The sequence below is a fragment of the Xenopus laevis genome, chromosome 2S, assembly GCF_017654675.1.
Source record: "Xenopus laevis strain J_2021 chromosome 2S, Xenopus_laevis_v10.1, whole genome shotgun sequence".
NCBI classification, from domain to species: Eukaryota; Metazoa; Chordata; class Amphibia; order Anura; family Pipidae; genus Xenopus; species Xenopus laevis.
Window position 1 is genome coordinate 99,105,857 of NC_054374.1, and position 15,540 is coordinate 99,121,396.

At 39.2% G+C, this 15,540-nt stretch overlaps 1 protein-coding gene across 1 annotated transcript in view; it reads left to right on the forward strand.

Annotated features, from left to right (window-relative positions):
• Window positions 1-15,540, forward strand: part of dmd.1.S (dystrophin, gene 1 S homeolog) — a 935,293-nt gene that overhangs the window by 192,139 nt on the left and 727,614 nt on the right. The window contains exons 18-19 of the mRNA XM_041584187.1: window positions 1,305-1,392; window positions 8,178-8,419. Coding sequence (XP_041440121.1) covers window positions 1,305-1,392; window positions 8,178-8,419 — 330 coding nt within the window. The remainder of the gene's footprint in view (window positions 1-1,304; window positions 1,393-8,177; window positions 8,420-15,540) is intronic.

Below are 15,540 nucleotides of genomic sequence, written 5' to 3' on the forward strand. Positions count from 1 at the left end.
TAAATCAAAGGGCATTCATGCCATGTTAATGATAATCCATAATTCATTTGTTTCTCTCATTGTTTTGTCTTTCCATGTTATACTGAGAAACATTTCAAAATATCTGCAAAAAAAGGAAGGTACTATTAATAGCTGCCAAGGAAATTAAATTTTCAAGAATATACTAGTTCTTCATCTGTTCAGAAACATTTTAATTTCAGTTGATAGATATTGTTTCTGAAATTATCACTATATCTGTATAGATTATGAAGCTTTCTACACAAATATAACCATATTGTTTTGTATTGACATGAACATTTAAAAGGGGCAGATTTACTAAGGTTCGAGTGAATTTTCAAAGTGCAAAAAGTTCGAATTTTGAAGTAATTTTTTGGATACTTCGACCATCGAATAGGATACTATGACTTCGAATTTACTTTGGCTTCAATTCGATGTAAAAATCGTTAGAATATTCGACCATTTGATAATGGAAGTACTGTCTCTTTTAAAAAAAACTTCAACTTCAATACTTTGCCAAATTAAACCTGCCAAATTGCTATGTTAGCCTATGGGGACCTTCTACAAATTTTTTCTAAGTCTTTACACATCGAATAAAAATACTTAGATCATACGCTAAAATCGTTTGAATCGTGCAATTTTTATTCGATCGTAGGATTGCCAAATTCGGTAAAAATACATAGAATCCGTTATTCGAATTCGAAGTTTTTTAACTCGATGGTCGAATTTCAAAGTTTTTTGTACTTTGAAATTCGACCCTTGATAAATCTGCCCATTAAACATTTATAGTTTTGATATCTTAATGTTGAGGCAACACATCTATAAAAAAAAAACATTGAGAAAACATATACCCACCACTGCCCCTCATAAACACATGTAGTCATGGTAACTTTATAATCTTATAGTTACGTTGCTGGATTTTTTTGTTCACAGTCCACTTGAACATCATTATTTCTAATGATGGATGAATTTATTTGCCAGGCGCATATTCGTGGCGAATTTGCCCGTTTTGCAGCCGGCGAATAAATTCCCGAAATTGCGGCTAAAATTTGCTGGCGTCACGAATCAGACGTCGGCGCAGATAAACGGATGCCCATTGACTTTAATGGGCTGATGCCGGCGCTCATTTTGACGCCGGCAAATTGTCACCGCTGTCAAAATCAGTGTTTCGTGAAACGGGACAAATTTGCCCATCACTAATTATTTCTTAAACGTAACTGAGATCTCTGACTGCTGAACATAGAATAAAAAGTGTATGAATTGTTATGTTTTTCCACTGAATATAAATGCGTATTATTATTTTGCAGGCCATAGAGAAAGAAAACCCTGATAAGCACAGGAAACTGCAGGATGCCAATCGAAATACCCAAGCCTTGGTGGAACAGATGTTAAGTGGTAATCATTGATGGGTCACAATCATGATTGTGTGTTATTTATAGTATTATCTATAGTTGCAGTGCACCATAATGATTAAATGGCATGGGGGAGCTAATTATCTGGCCAAGTGTTAATCTGAAGTAGAAATAAGTGAGGCAGCAGAGATTTTCTCTGAGGTCTGCAGTTCTTTATGAAAGACATACATTTCTGAACCTTCAGGGTGTTTTTAAGGATGGGTGAAGGTGTAGCTCTTTCTGTTAAATCAGCCCCATGGAATATGTAGGATATTAACACAGAGAGGGGCATAGCTTTGTCCTTAATTGCACTAAATTTAAATTAATAGATGAATGGTCCCAATCACTACTAAGGAATTTTAATAAGGTAAGATTCCCATTGAGAGAACTATTTGTACAGGGGCAAATGAATATGGAATGTCAGGTGTTTAACTGCAGAGTCAGTAAAGGAAGAGCATCTCATATTTCTCCAAGATGTGAGTACTGAAGTTAAAAATTTGGTACAACACTTGATGGAGGAGAGGCAGGCTTGCAAGGTAAATTAAGGATCAAATTAAAAATGCATTCCAAACAGTTTAAAGGAACACAGTCCATTAATGTGTGAACTGATAATTTGACTTGTTTTGGTGCAAATAAGAAGAAAACTTCTACTGAGCGGCAGAAAAGTATTTCCAGTACTTTTGTGTTTTGTATTTTTCTGGGCATGCATTTTTCATTTCTGGTAATTTCCTTACATTTTTTCTTGAGCCTTGATAAAGTAATTCTTCTAAAATACAATTTTTTTAGGAACTGTAACAAGCAGAAGTTGAGACTTTATTACATATTTTTCACCTCAGACTATAGCAATATAGTGTAGTAGCTGTTTCCATACCTGGTGAAAAAACCTGGTAAAATTCAGAAAGTTATTTAGTACACAGGGCAAAAATATTTGACTTTAGAAAATTGACCTTGTCAGTAAAAAAAAGTCTGAATATGCTCTAATATATTTTTGCAGATTTTTATGAAACAGAAAAAAAAATCTACCTAGAGGAATAATACCACCAGATGTTTGCTTTAAACAGTAGACCGATAGTAGTAAATTAATAGTACAGTTATGGGATCCATTATCTGGAAACCTGTTATCCAGAAAGCTCCAAATTACAGAATACCTGTCTCCCATAGACTCCATTTTATCTAAATAATCCACATTTTTAAAAATGATTTCCTTTTTCTCTATAGTAATAAAACAGGAGCTTGTACTTAATCAAAACTAAGATATAATTAATCCATATTGGAAGCAAAACCAGCCTAATGTTTACATGATTTTCTAGTAGACTAAAGGTATGAAGATCCAAATTAAGGAATGATCCATTATCTGGAAAACTTCAGGTCCCGAGCATTCTGGATGACATGTCCCATACCTGTAGTAAATTATATTGTTTAATTAATGAGTTAACCACTCAATCAGGTGTTCGTCTTTGATGCAAGTACATGTGATAGCAAATCTGTAGGTGAATTGTGTAGGATCCTTGTGATCCAGTCATTCTGATAACTGCTATTATTGGCAAAATTGGTTCTCAACATGTGGCCAACCTAGCTACACTTCCCGTTATTGAACAATTAAATAAATATATATTATAAACATATAAAACATTATATATACATGTATAAATATTATAAATATGTAAAAGTAAAATATGTTTATGCTGGAGTATTTTTCCAGCTTTAGAAAATGTTGGTAATTTGTAGAATGCCAATGATCACTTTATGGCCTAATGTGTTTCTTCCTTATTAAGTTAAAATAAAAGGAGTACAATCTATATTTAGAAACATATCAACATTGTCACAGTCAGGAGAATAAATGGTATAATGAGGGCTTAATTGGGTATCTGCAGGGTTAATAGAAATAAACTCTCGGAAACCTCTAGTCTGCTTTTGACTAAGCACTTTTTCAAAACAGATTACTTTTCCAGTACATGGGTTTATAACTGAACCTGTTAAAAACAGAAATTTGAAGCTTGTTAAGACTAAGAGCTAGAATAGAATGCTACTGGAACATTAAAAGAGACAGACTTTGTGCATTAAAAAAAAAAATCAAGAAAACACAGACTCTGTAGTTGTAAATTATAATCCCTAGGGCAGTGTGCAAAGTTCAGAAGAGGGCCCAATGCTAAAGTGTTTTGTACTTTGCACACTTTCTTCCTCTATTGCAAAATTACTCTTGCCCTCTGCACAGATGGCTTATAGACCTCATATGATTAAATGAATACTGTACATCACAATATAAACCGTTTGTTCAAAGTTTAAAGTGTTGAATACCTTGTGGCCTGGCCTGTTTGTGTGTAGGGCTTTATCTTAGGATAAACTGACCAATGAATTAAATTCCATTCATCACTAATTAATTTACTTTTTGTTTATTTTCATTGACATACATTACATTATGCGGCAAATTCATCAAGGGTCGAATATCGAGGGTTAATTAACCCTCGATATTCGACTGGGAATGAAAATCCTTCGAGTTCGAACGATCGAAGGAATAATCGTTCGATCGAACGATTAAATCCTTCGAATCGAACGATTAAATCCTTCAAATCGAACGATTTGAAGGATTTTAATACAAAAATCGAAGGATTATCCTTCGAACAAAAAAACTTAGCCAAGCCTATGGGGACCTTCCCCATAGGCTAACATTGGGTTCGGTAGCTTTTAGGTGGCGAACTAGGGGGTCGAAGTTTTTTTCTTAAAGAGACAGTACTTCAACTATCGAATGGTCGAATAGTCGAACGATTTTTAGTTTGAATCCTTCGATTCAAAGTCGTAGTCGATGGTTGAAGTAGCCCAAAAACACTTCGAAATTCGAAGTTTTTTTTCTTCTATTCCTTCACTCGAAGTTAATGAATTGGCCCCTACATGTAGATTTAATTGACTTAATATGAGACTGTGGTCTGCTCTAACTGTGGGGTTCTTCTGACCATCATTGAGTTGACTGACCTATTACCACATGAATTAATGGACCTATTTAAATTTACAGTTTATATTGTTTGATTTATTTATTGAAGTGTATGAGTAATTGCCTACATTAAATTTTCAGCAGTGGAATCACTAATTACCTGGCCCTACAAAAAGATAATTGGTTTCCCTAAACTATGGGAACAAAGCATTTTACATACACATATATTGCAAGTGCTTATCAACTTATAAGTCCCACTGGGCCCCTTAGAGTTCCTGCCCCCCACCCCCTGAGAAGTTGCAGTGTCTGTTACCTCTAGTTACACCCAGCTTTTTAGGGGGGTAACATGTGATTTTGTATCATAGTAGCTGTGATTGAAATAAAATAAACATCTAACAAGTTGAACATTTTGCCCTAGAAAAACCTGCCTGACAGGTAGTTAATCTTTTGGGCAAAGCATATAAGGGACATGCCAAAAACTTTCAGTAGTATGGTCTTGTGATCATGGGGGAGCGCCCCAGACAAATAACTTCTTATTGGGGTCCTAAAGACAGTATATCTAACTAGCTAGCTTTTCTTTTTGTCCATCCATTCACCCATCCGTCCATTAATTAATTAATCAAAGTTGAGTTCTGTGGCTTAGCAACAGCTGGAGAACCGCATTCTATAAATATTGAAGAAGTAAAATTACAATGAAGGCAACATAAGTGTAATTTATCTAAGTCAATCAGACCATTATTTACTGGGGACAATATGCATCTCTTAACAACTAAACTAATTCAATACAGTATTTAAATATGCATTTCTTTATGAATAAGTTGCCTTTAAAATTAATGTTCAATGAACCCAGTATAATTAGATACTCAAAGGTAAACGCTGTTTTCATTATTTTAGGTGTCATTAAGTACATTCTTCTATGACTGGCAGCATACAAATCAACGCAACATTTCAATTTATTCTCCAGTTTTTCTGGTTAATGATAAGCACTCTTGACAGATTTGCCTGTTAACGTGTAAAATCTAATGTACTTGCATGAAAAGTATGATTAAGGAATATATATGCCAAATATATTATGCAATTTAATACTGCATACACAAGACAGTAAAATGAATGGATGCACTTTACAGAATGACCCAAGTCCTTTGGGAACATTGTATTTATCAATTCAATAATTCAGCAACAGTTCAGAATGCATAATGTAATTGGATTATAGTTGTTTATGTCTTTACTTATTTCTTAATATGCCATTGAAGGTTTCAGGCTTTCACACCTGAATGGTAGGCCAACTGTTGCCATACTTTCTAGACTTAATTAGTTTACACAACATCACTGTTCTGAAAACAAAGCTAATTTATATCTGTGTCATATACATAGAAAAACAAAAAGAACACAAAATGCTTTTTAAAAAATCTGCAGTTTTAACTATAAACCAGCCTCACAAGAGTTGGATGATCAGTTGTTCCAAGGGGAGGAAGGGGCAGATATTAATGCAAGTTGTCCAAATGGCAACATTCAGATTGTACTGTGGCATGTTTGAACCTGTGTGTGGTTGGATTTTACAGGGCAATGCTTAGAGCTGACTGTTTTAGGTGTCTGCTTAAAAATGCATATTTTGTTGTGTGCATTATTAGATCTTTGATGCATAGATTGTGGAGATCTTGTCAAGTTTTCACAACATTCCTATAAATGATTAATATTCCTACAAGGAACATCAAGGAATATTGTGACAGGGATGTGAATAATTTAGCATCATCATACAAGTATCATAAAAAGAACTTGTCTTAGAACCGAAAAAGACATTTGAGGGTATGGTTGAGTAACTTTAGAGAGCTATATGCTTAGGAACTGAAGTTTTTAATGGGGTTTTCACTAATGTGGAGGACCCAAACATTAAAGTTATTAAAACAACTAAACATTATTTTGATTGTATTATGGTAGTGAAAATAACACAATACCAAAGAGCTGTTTTAAAAAATAGAAAAACATGATGAGTAAAAGAGAAAGAAGTGTTTGCTTAAATTTAAGAAACTAACCGAACTCATATAGGATGTTGTGTCCCTGCATTTAATCTGTAATGGTTTTAGAAGCAATTGGTTATGCATCCTACTAGGCATTCTAGATAAACTTAAATTTTTGTACAAAATAAGCAGGACATTCATTAGTAATACTGTATGTCACTGTTAGATAACTCCAGTACCAGTCTCCTCAAGTTTTATTGGAACTCTAAGGGACAGATTTACTAAGGGTCGAATATCGAGGGTTAATTAACCCTCGATATTCGACTAGGAACTAAAATCGTTCGACTTCGAATATCGAAGTCGAACGATTTAGCGCTAATCCTACGATCGAACGATCGAAGGATTATTCGTTTGATCGAACGATTAAATCCTTCGAATCGAACGATTCGAAGGATTTTAATACAACGATCGAAGGAATATCCTTCGATCAAAAAAACGCAGGCAAGCCTATGGGGACCTTCCCCATAGGCTAACATTGACTTCGGTAGCTTTTAGCTGCCGAAGTAGGGGGTCGAAGTTTTTCTTAAAGAGACAGTACTTTGATTATCCAATAGTCGAATAGTCAAACGATTTTTAGTTCGAATCGTTCGATTCGAAGTCGAAGTAGTAGTCGAAGGTCGAAGTAGCCCATTCGATGGTCGAAGTAGCCCATTCGATGGTCGAAGTAGCCAAAAAAACACTTCGAAATTCGAAGTTTTTTTAATTCGAATCCTTCACTCGAGCTTTGTAAATGTGCCCCTTAGTCTGACTAACCGATATTCTCTATATTGATTTTTGACTAAATTCTGCAACTTTCACTCCAAGAGCTGGAGAGATTGTCTTTTGAGTGTCTGTGTTTTATATCCATATACATTGTATGCGGACAAGCATGGTAATCTCACAAGAATTTAATGCTGAAAAAGTAAGGTTTGGATATTAAAGGTGTAAGGATATAGTGTAATAATAGGTGCAACATTTCCATTCACTTATAGCAACTAAGCAAATGATCAGCTGTCACCTGTTTAAAAAAAGAACTAAACCCTAAAAATGAATATGGCTAAAAATGCCATATTTTATATAATTACCTTATTGCACCAGCCTAAAGTTTCAGCTTGTCAAAAGCAGCAATGATCCATTATTTCAAACTTGTCAAAGGGGGCCACCATCTTGGAAAGTGTCTGTGACACTTACATGCTCAGTGGGCTCCGAGCAGCTGTTGAGAAGCTAAACTTAGGGTCTTTGCAAATTATCAAACAGAAAATGAGGCCTGTAATAGAAGCTGATGCTACAAGGATAATTATTACATTCTGATGCTAGTTGCACGGGTTTCTGTGCTGCCATGTAGTAATTATCTGTATTAATTATTAATCAGCCTTTTATTGTTACATTTATATACTATGTGTACTGTATATTTTCAGTCGGTCCCTAAACTCAGTAACTGACAGTATCACAGAGCATGTTCAGTGAATCAACAGAAAAGAAGATGGGGAGCTACTGGGGCACAGATCTCCCCTGCTAAAGGGTTGTGGTTGCCTTGGGCTGGTACAGAAACCCAAAACATAATGAATAACATTTCTAACCTATGTCTAGAGTTAAGCTTTAGTTCTCCTTTAGGGAAGAACTTGTAATTTTTTAGTATGCAATAGCTGCCCAACATCCCCAAAACCTGCACCATGAAGCACGTGTAAAATTGGAATCATTAGTTAAAACTTAAAACCCAATCAATACAGTTCCTACAGAGCATTGCAAAACTTATACCAGTACTGCAAAAGGGATTCTATTGTCTACTGTTTCATGTATAGAAAGCTATCAACACGTATTTTTAATAATCACTGTGCATTATATTTGTGTTTTTTCCCCTAGATGGTATAAATGCAGACAGCATCAAACAATCCTCTCAACATTTGAATAGCCGCTGGACAGACTTCTGCCAGTTACTGAGTGAAAGACTATCCTGGTTGGAATATCAAAACAGTATCCTTGCATTTTATTCACAGTTGCAGCACTTTGAACAAAGAGTAATTAGTGCAGAAAACTGGCTAAAAGCACAAACCCACCCAACCTCCGAAACAGATACAGTCAAAATACATCTAGCAAAGTGCAAGGTAAGGGAAACTACTATATGTCATTGTGAAACCTCATTATATGGGTCTTGAAAAGGTCCTGCTTTAACAGAGCAGTAACTAATGTCATTCCCATGTCTAAAGTGCACTGTTTGGTAGCTAAAACCACATGGGTTTAATCAGAGTGGGGGTTGATATGTGGCACAGGGAAAATGGCCTGATGGGATTAACCCTTGATATGCCAGCCTAGGGTGCATTCTGGTCAACTAGGGACTTTCATTGAGGGCTGGGCCCTCTGTTTGTAGAGAGGGTTAACCAAAAATATTGTGGTGTTAAAAAGGTGTAAATTGATGGGCACCAGGAATTCTTTAGAAGGTATATTTATTTATGCAGCCACTGAAGGGTCAACTAGGCTGTCTGAGTAATACAGTGATCATGTAATAATATGACCATATTATTAATATTTTTGACGTGCAACTATTTTTTTGACGCAGCGGATTTTTCACCAATTTTACTCCACAGTTTCACAAATTCATTTGCCGGCGGTGAAACATGGAAATTCACTGCAAATTTGTGTCTGGCGAATTTATTCACCCATCAATAAAAATTATCAAAAAACAGCAGTAAATAATTTAATATAACCTTTAACAAAGAATATGAGCAATGTTCTGTAGTCTCACCCAACCAGTAAGTACGTACAGTATCTCCCAGAATTCTCTATGGGACACAATAGATGAGGATAATAAAAGAGGTTGTGTTCACTTTGGCTAGGGGAGTCCATGCAGGTGCACTCAAAACAAATTAAAAAAAGTTAAGTGGAAGTTTAGTATTTGTAATGCTACAGTTTTCAATGTTTCCCTGAAGACAGGTCAGGTTTTTAACAACAATTTACTCTGTGACCTGACATAATTTTTACTGCTGTCTACACTGGGGTTAGAAATAAATAGTGAGGGGTGAATTTGCGCCAAAAATGTGCGCAACGGCGCACATTCGCTGTTGAAAATGCAAATATTACATTTGCAAATTTTTGCGGCCGTTTTGCGAATTTATTTGCCAGCGGCGAATCACTCAAATTCACCGCAAATTTGCTCCAGGTGAATAAATTCGCCCATCACTATAAATAAATCAATAAAGATAATTAGTGGCAGGTCAGAATTTAGCATGAGGTTACAGTATGTGCTGAAGACATGATAAATGAAAGAATTTACTTATATATTTTTATTTCCACTGAATTCAATAAAATATTTGCCATATTATTGCTTCAAAAAGAAATTATGAATGAATGAATATGAACTATTTTAGCTGAACCTGTATCAAAGAATAAACATTGTGAATGTGAGACAAGCCAAAGAGCACTCAAACCCAATTTAAGTTTACAATTATTGCAGTCACTGAATGGATTAATTTTTATTTTATATTTTAATATTGAATATTTAATTTTTATATTTATATTTTATGTCTGTGCAACAAATATTGAGGGCATATGCATTATCAATTGAAATTAGGGTGTAGGTGAATCAATGGAAAAAGAATGCTGAGTTTTAGGAGGCATGGTTTTTGTGTAAAAAACCTTTGTGGAACAAAAATATTCCAATACAAGAAAAAAAAAACGATAAAAGAAAATTTTGTTTTAAAATATATTTATTTGATTTTACATAAAATATAAAATAAAAATGAATACAGTTAAAAAACTCTCCATTAATTGATAATAAATTTGCCCCTAGGGATACTGATTGTAAATAAAATAACATCCAGCCAAATACAGATACGCAAAAACAGCATGAAAGACAACTTACAGAAATGTGTTTCTAGTTTTTTAATGGCCCCAAAAACGTTCAATGAAATTCAGTGATGTCTAAAACATGAAAAAAACAAATTGTATGTTTGCTCTCATTTTTGCTGAGATCATTGCCATTTTTAAAAATCTAGCTGCTATCTAGCTAGTCCCTTCTGTCTACATAAAGACAAATCATATAACATGCAATAATGACACTTACTTAACAACTGGCCTCTATCGCCCTGTAAAAGAGAGATGGGAGGCCGCCTATAGAACAAGGCAATCAACCCATGCGGTCATTAGACAATCATTTTTCTCTAAATTATCCAATGAAATCAGTTATCAGGTACTTTGTATGAGTGTAACCCCTTTTTGGCCACCCCCTGTGCCAAAGTGTCAGGATCTACCAACAGTGTGTGGTTGGCAGGTAGGAGCCGAAATGCATGGTAACATGGCGACACCATGTTTGGTGTTAGAATAACCAGGAAATGGAAGTGTGCTCAGAATGAAGTTTAATGGTAAACTATAAACAATTGGTGCTGGTGAAACGGAAGACAAATAATAAGAAGTAAAATGAGAACTATAACAAACCAAAGGTTGGGGCAGGCTGATGCAAGTCCGTGTACACAGGCAAGAGTTCATAGGCGGGCGGCAGGCGATACAAGTCCTAGGAACAGGCAAGAGATCAGTGGCAGGCGGCAAACAATGCAAGTCCGTGAAACAGGCGAAGGGTCAAACCAGGAGATCAGATCAAGGATGTAGCAGGTACAAGGAATAAACAGGTCAGAGGAACAAGCAGGACAAGTCAGGAATCAGGGACTGGGTAATTTCAGGAACACTGGCACAAGGCGACTAGAACACAGAAATAAATCAATGATCCAGCAATGGCTGGCAGAAAGGTAATAGCTTATATAGAGCCTTGATGATAAGATCACCGACACCTGGCTTCAATGAGATTAGGGGTGGAGACATGGAATAGCAGTAATCTACACTGACAGTTCGAGGTGTGAGCTCCAACTGCCTCCAGTGGCTCAGCATGAGAATGCACTGTCCAGTCAACCTGCAGACCAGGGATTCAATCCCCAATAGTCCTGACATTACCCCCCCTTCAAGTATCACCCTCCGGGTGATACTAAAGTCAAAAAATTTTTTAACAGGGAGAAAACCGCCCAGATCAGGAGTCAGGGTAGAGAAGCTGCCAGGGACAGGAACCAACACTGAAGTACTACCTGGAGCCACATCTGGAACCGGAGGACCACCAGGATCAGGAGTGCCACTAAACTCAAGAGCCCATGCAGGCAAGTCACCAGGGTTGAGGGCCAGAACTGAAGAATTGCCAAGGACAGAGGTTGAAGAGCTGCCAGTGTCAGAAACCAGATCTGAGGAGTCTAGAGTCAAAACGGAAACATTGCTATAGTTTTGAGTCAATACAGGAACCTCGGCTGAGTCAGAAGCCAGGACAGGAACCTTGGCTGGGTCAGAAACCAAATCGGTGGAGTCGCCAGGGTCAGAAACCGGATCAGAGGAGTCGCCAGGGTCAGGAGCCACATCGGAGGAGTCGCCAGGGTCAGGAGTCAGATCAGAGGAGTCGCCAGGGTCAGGAGCCACATCGGAGGAGTCGCCAGGGTCAGAAGCCAGATTAGAGGAGTCGCCAGGGTCAGGAGCCAGATCAGAGGAGTCGCCAGGGTCAGGAGCCACATCGGAGGAGTCACCAGGGTCAGAAGCCAGATTAGAGGAGTCGCCAGGGTCAGGAGCCAGATCAGAGGAGTCGCCAGGGTCAGGAGCCAGATTAGAGGAGTCAGCCAAGGCACCCATTACAGGTGGCGGACCAGAAGAGGCACCCATTACAGGTGGCGGACCAGCAGAGGCACCCATTACAGGTGGCGGACCAGCAGAGGCACCCATTACAGGTGGCGGACCAGCAGAGGCACCCATTACAGGTGGCGGACCAGCAGAGGCACCCATTACAGGTGGCGGACCAGCAGAGGCACCCATTACAGGTGGCGGACCAGCAAAGGCACCCATTACAGGTGGCGGACCAGCAGAGGCACCCATTACAGGTGACAGACCAGCAGAGGCACCCATTACAGATGGCGGACCAGCAGAGGCACCCATTACAGGTGATGGCTTGCCCAGGACAACAGAAAGATCATCATGAACAGCAACAAGACTGGTAGACTCTGGAGCACCAAAACTATCAGATCTCGTAGTAGGTACGACAGGTCTAGAAATGGATTTGTCCTTGGGCCCAGAGGCCACAGTACACAGGTCCTCACAGACTGAAGCCGGCAAGGCTGCTGGCTCGGAGGCTGGAAGCGGTAAGGCTGCTGGCTCAGAGGCTGGAAGCGGCAAGGCTGCTGGCTCGGAGGCTGGAAGCGGCAAGGCTGCTGGCTCGGAGGCTGGAAGCTGAAGTACTGGCACAGGAGCTGCAAACGGAACCACTGGCACTGGAGCTGCAGACGGGACCACTGGCACAGGAGCTGCAGACGGGACCACTGGCACAGGAGCTGCAGACGGGACCACTGGCACAGGAGCTGCAGACGGGACCACTGGCACAGGAGCTGCAGACGGGACCACTGGCACAGGAGCTGCAGACGGGACCACTGGCACAGGAGCTGCAGACGGGACCACTGGCACAGGAGCTGCAGACGGGACCACTGGCACAGGAGCTGCAGACGGGACCACTGGCACAGGAGCTGCAGACGGGACCACTGGCACAGGAGCTGCAGACGGGACCACTGGCACAGGAGCTGCAGACGTGACCACTGGCACAGGAGCTGCAGACGAGGGATTCAATCCCCAATAGTCCTGACACAAAGGTTATACATCATACCATTTCTTACCAATTACAGGTCCTGAGTCCCCTTTGCTAGGTGAAAGGGTACTAAGAAAACTCTTCTCTGGCAGTGCCTCCACCTAATGGGATCTGGGAATGCACCTGCGGATGGCCCCATTAGGAAACATTCAACACATACACACACTTTATTCGGTGTAACAAACAACTTTATACAAGATAAGTTCAGATTTAAAGGGGAAGTAAAATACAATCACATCACAATATGGATTTAACTAGCATGACCCACTACCCTGGGAATCCTGTGCCAGTCCCATCCTGGCCCTCCATGCCAGGCAAAGTCCTGCACTACTCATTGGCTGATCAAAGTCTCAGTCCCTTATCCCCAATGAGCACACTTGGTCCCAGGCTGCGCTAGCAGCCCACAATACCTTTCCCTCCAGTTAGGTACTGGCTCCCTCGTGAAAGGCACACAAAAAGCCTGTGACACGATAGAACCCCTGCTGGGTCCTTTCCCTTTCCTCTACTCTCCCCAGGCAGATTTACCCGAGGGCTGACACACAAAGCTGGCTGGCTCACACAGAATGGAAACAGGCATCCACAGCAATGAGATTCTTTATCCAACAAATACAGCTTTGATGAATCTGTTGATTCCGTTGAAGAGCTCCCAGCACTACCTATAGCGCAAGCACACACAGTTCAGTTTTGGAAATCCAGAGCTTCTAACCTGCCTGATCGAGCTCCCAGGCATGGGGTCGCCTACCCCAGCCTCAGAGGCCTCCTGCTTCAACATAGTGACAGCTGAAATCACTAACTCCTTAGTGAAATACAGTCAGCAGAAATCCTCCAGCAGTAATGGCTGTGAGCACATGGCAATCTCATTTTATAGGGTGCAGCAGCGACACCTAGTGACTTCTTTTGGGATCGGCCATGCTGCACCAACACAAGGGCTCTGCCCATTAGGAAACCCTGCAGTTAATCCCAAACACGGTTTCTGCACCATGAAGCTCCGACCGGAGGGGAATTAACCCTATGGGTCCCTACATGTGTTAAATTTTATTTTCCAGTTGCAAGATGCCCTCTCTGCCCTTTTAATATTGGTTATTACCACTTCAAGCCCTTCAATAAGGCATAGCAGTACACCAATTTATGTGACAGAGCCATAAATGAAAATATGATAACATAACACATGCAAACAGCACGCTGACACTTTATTCCTGGACTTCTGTTGCCAGATTCACTGAGCAAAAGTATTTTAACCTGCAGCAAATAGAGGCTAAACAATGAAGCATGCTTGCTTGAGTCGTATTTTATTGAAATGTACAAAATAATGGTTCTAAAGATCAGCTGTATCTGGCGACGGTTTTATTATGTGAAGTAAACTAAAATTTATAGTACATTTCATGAACTTCATGATCAGTGGCACTGATCCAGTCAAGAAGACTTATTGGCAAGATAACTTTGGCGGAAAATCGAATGTTATAAAACTCTAAAATCTGTGTGCTGGCCATAAAATATATTTTACTCACAACTATATTACGTACACTGTTTTGTTTTTGCCAACGTTCCACTGGGTGGGTTGTTACTATTCTTTGCCAACAGTTTCACCTCCCTATTTATTTTAGGAACTTGCAATTTAAGATGTCTCTAATTAATACTGTATTAATGTGTAAAACTCCATTCCCAAAATGGGGAAAAGTGTACTTTTAACGTGTATTATCTTTTTAAAATATAGTATAATTTAGTTTCATACCAAAAACAGTAATTGCAGATGCAATTCACAGATATGTATGCTAAGTTGTTACAAGTTGCAGTTCATGATTTTTACCTGCATTTGTTTTACATTTGGTGTCACTTTTGACAGATGCTGTTAATGAAGGCATTTGTGTCCTATGCATGTGGCGCAAGTAACTAAAGGCTAATGGCTAGTCATGAGCACACTGTGTTTGGAAAAAATTAGCAACATGGAAGCCTTTTTGTTTCTATGAAGAACATGTGTAGCATAGTAAAAAGGCACCTTAAACTTTAGGGCAATGCAATAAGACAGCTACTGTACATTCTGCATTCCCACTGATTTGTCCCAGCAAAATGCAGCAATTCTACATATTTTTGACAAAGCAAAATGTGCCAGTTTCACTCATCACTTACTGCTGTTCCTTGCAGTAGAAAAGGCTCCAATTTTGTCAGTTTCTCGCAGACTTTTCCATCATTATTAAAGCCCTTTCTGTACATACACTTCCTATATATTTATGGATAAATTCTTATACAATGAATTACATTTGTAATATCCGTTGTGCCAGAAGTAATATTGTTTTACATTTTAGTGTCTATGCAAGGATGCACATTTCTAGAAGTAAGTGTATCATATGATAAACCCACATAAGAAATACTCTACTATCATGGAGACTAGTGATGGGCGAATTTGCGCCGTTTCGCTTCGCCGGAAAATTCGCGAATTTCGCGCGAAATTCGCGAAACGGCGAAAAATTCGCGAAACGTCGACGGCATCTCGTTTTTGACGCCGGCGCCCGTTTTCTCGACGCCGGCGCCCGGTTTTTTGCGCCGGCGCCCGTTTTTGAATTTTTACCGCAA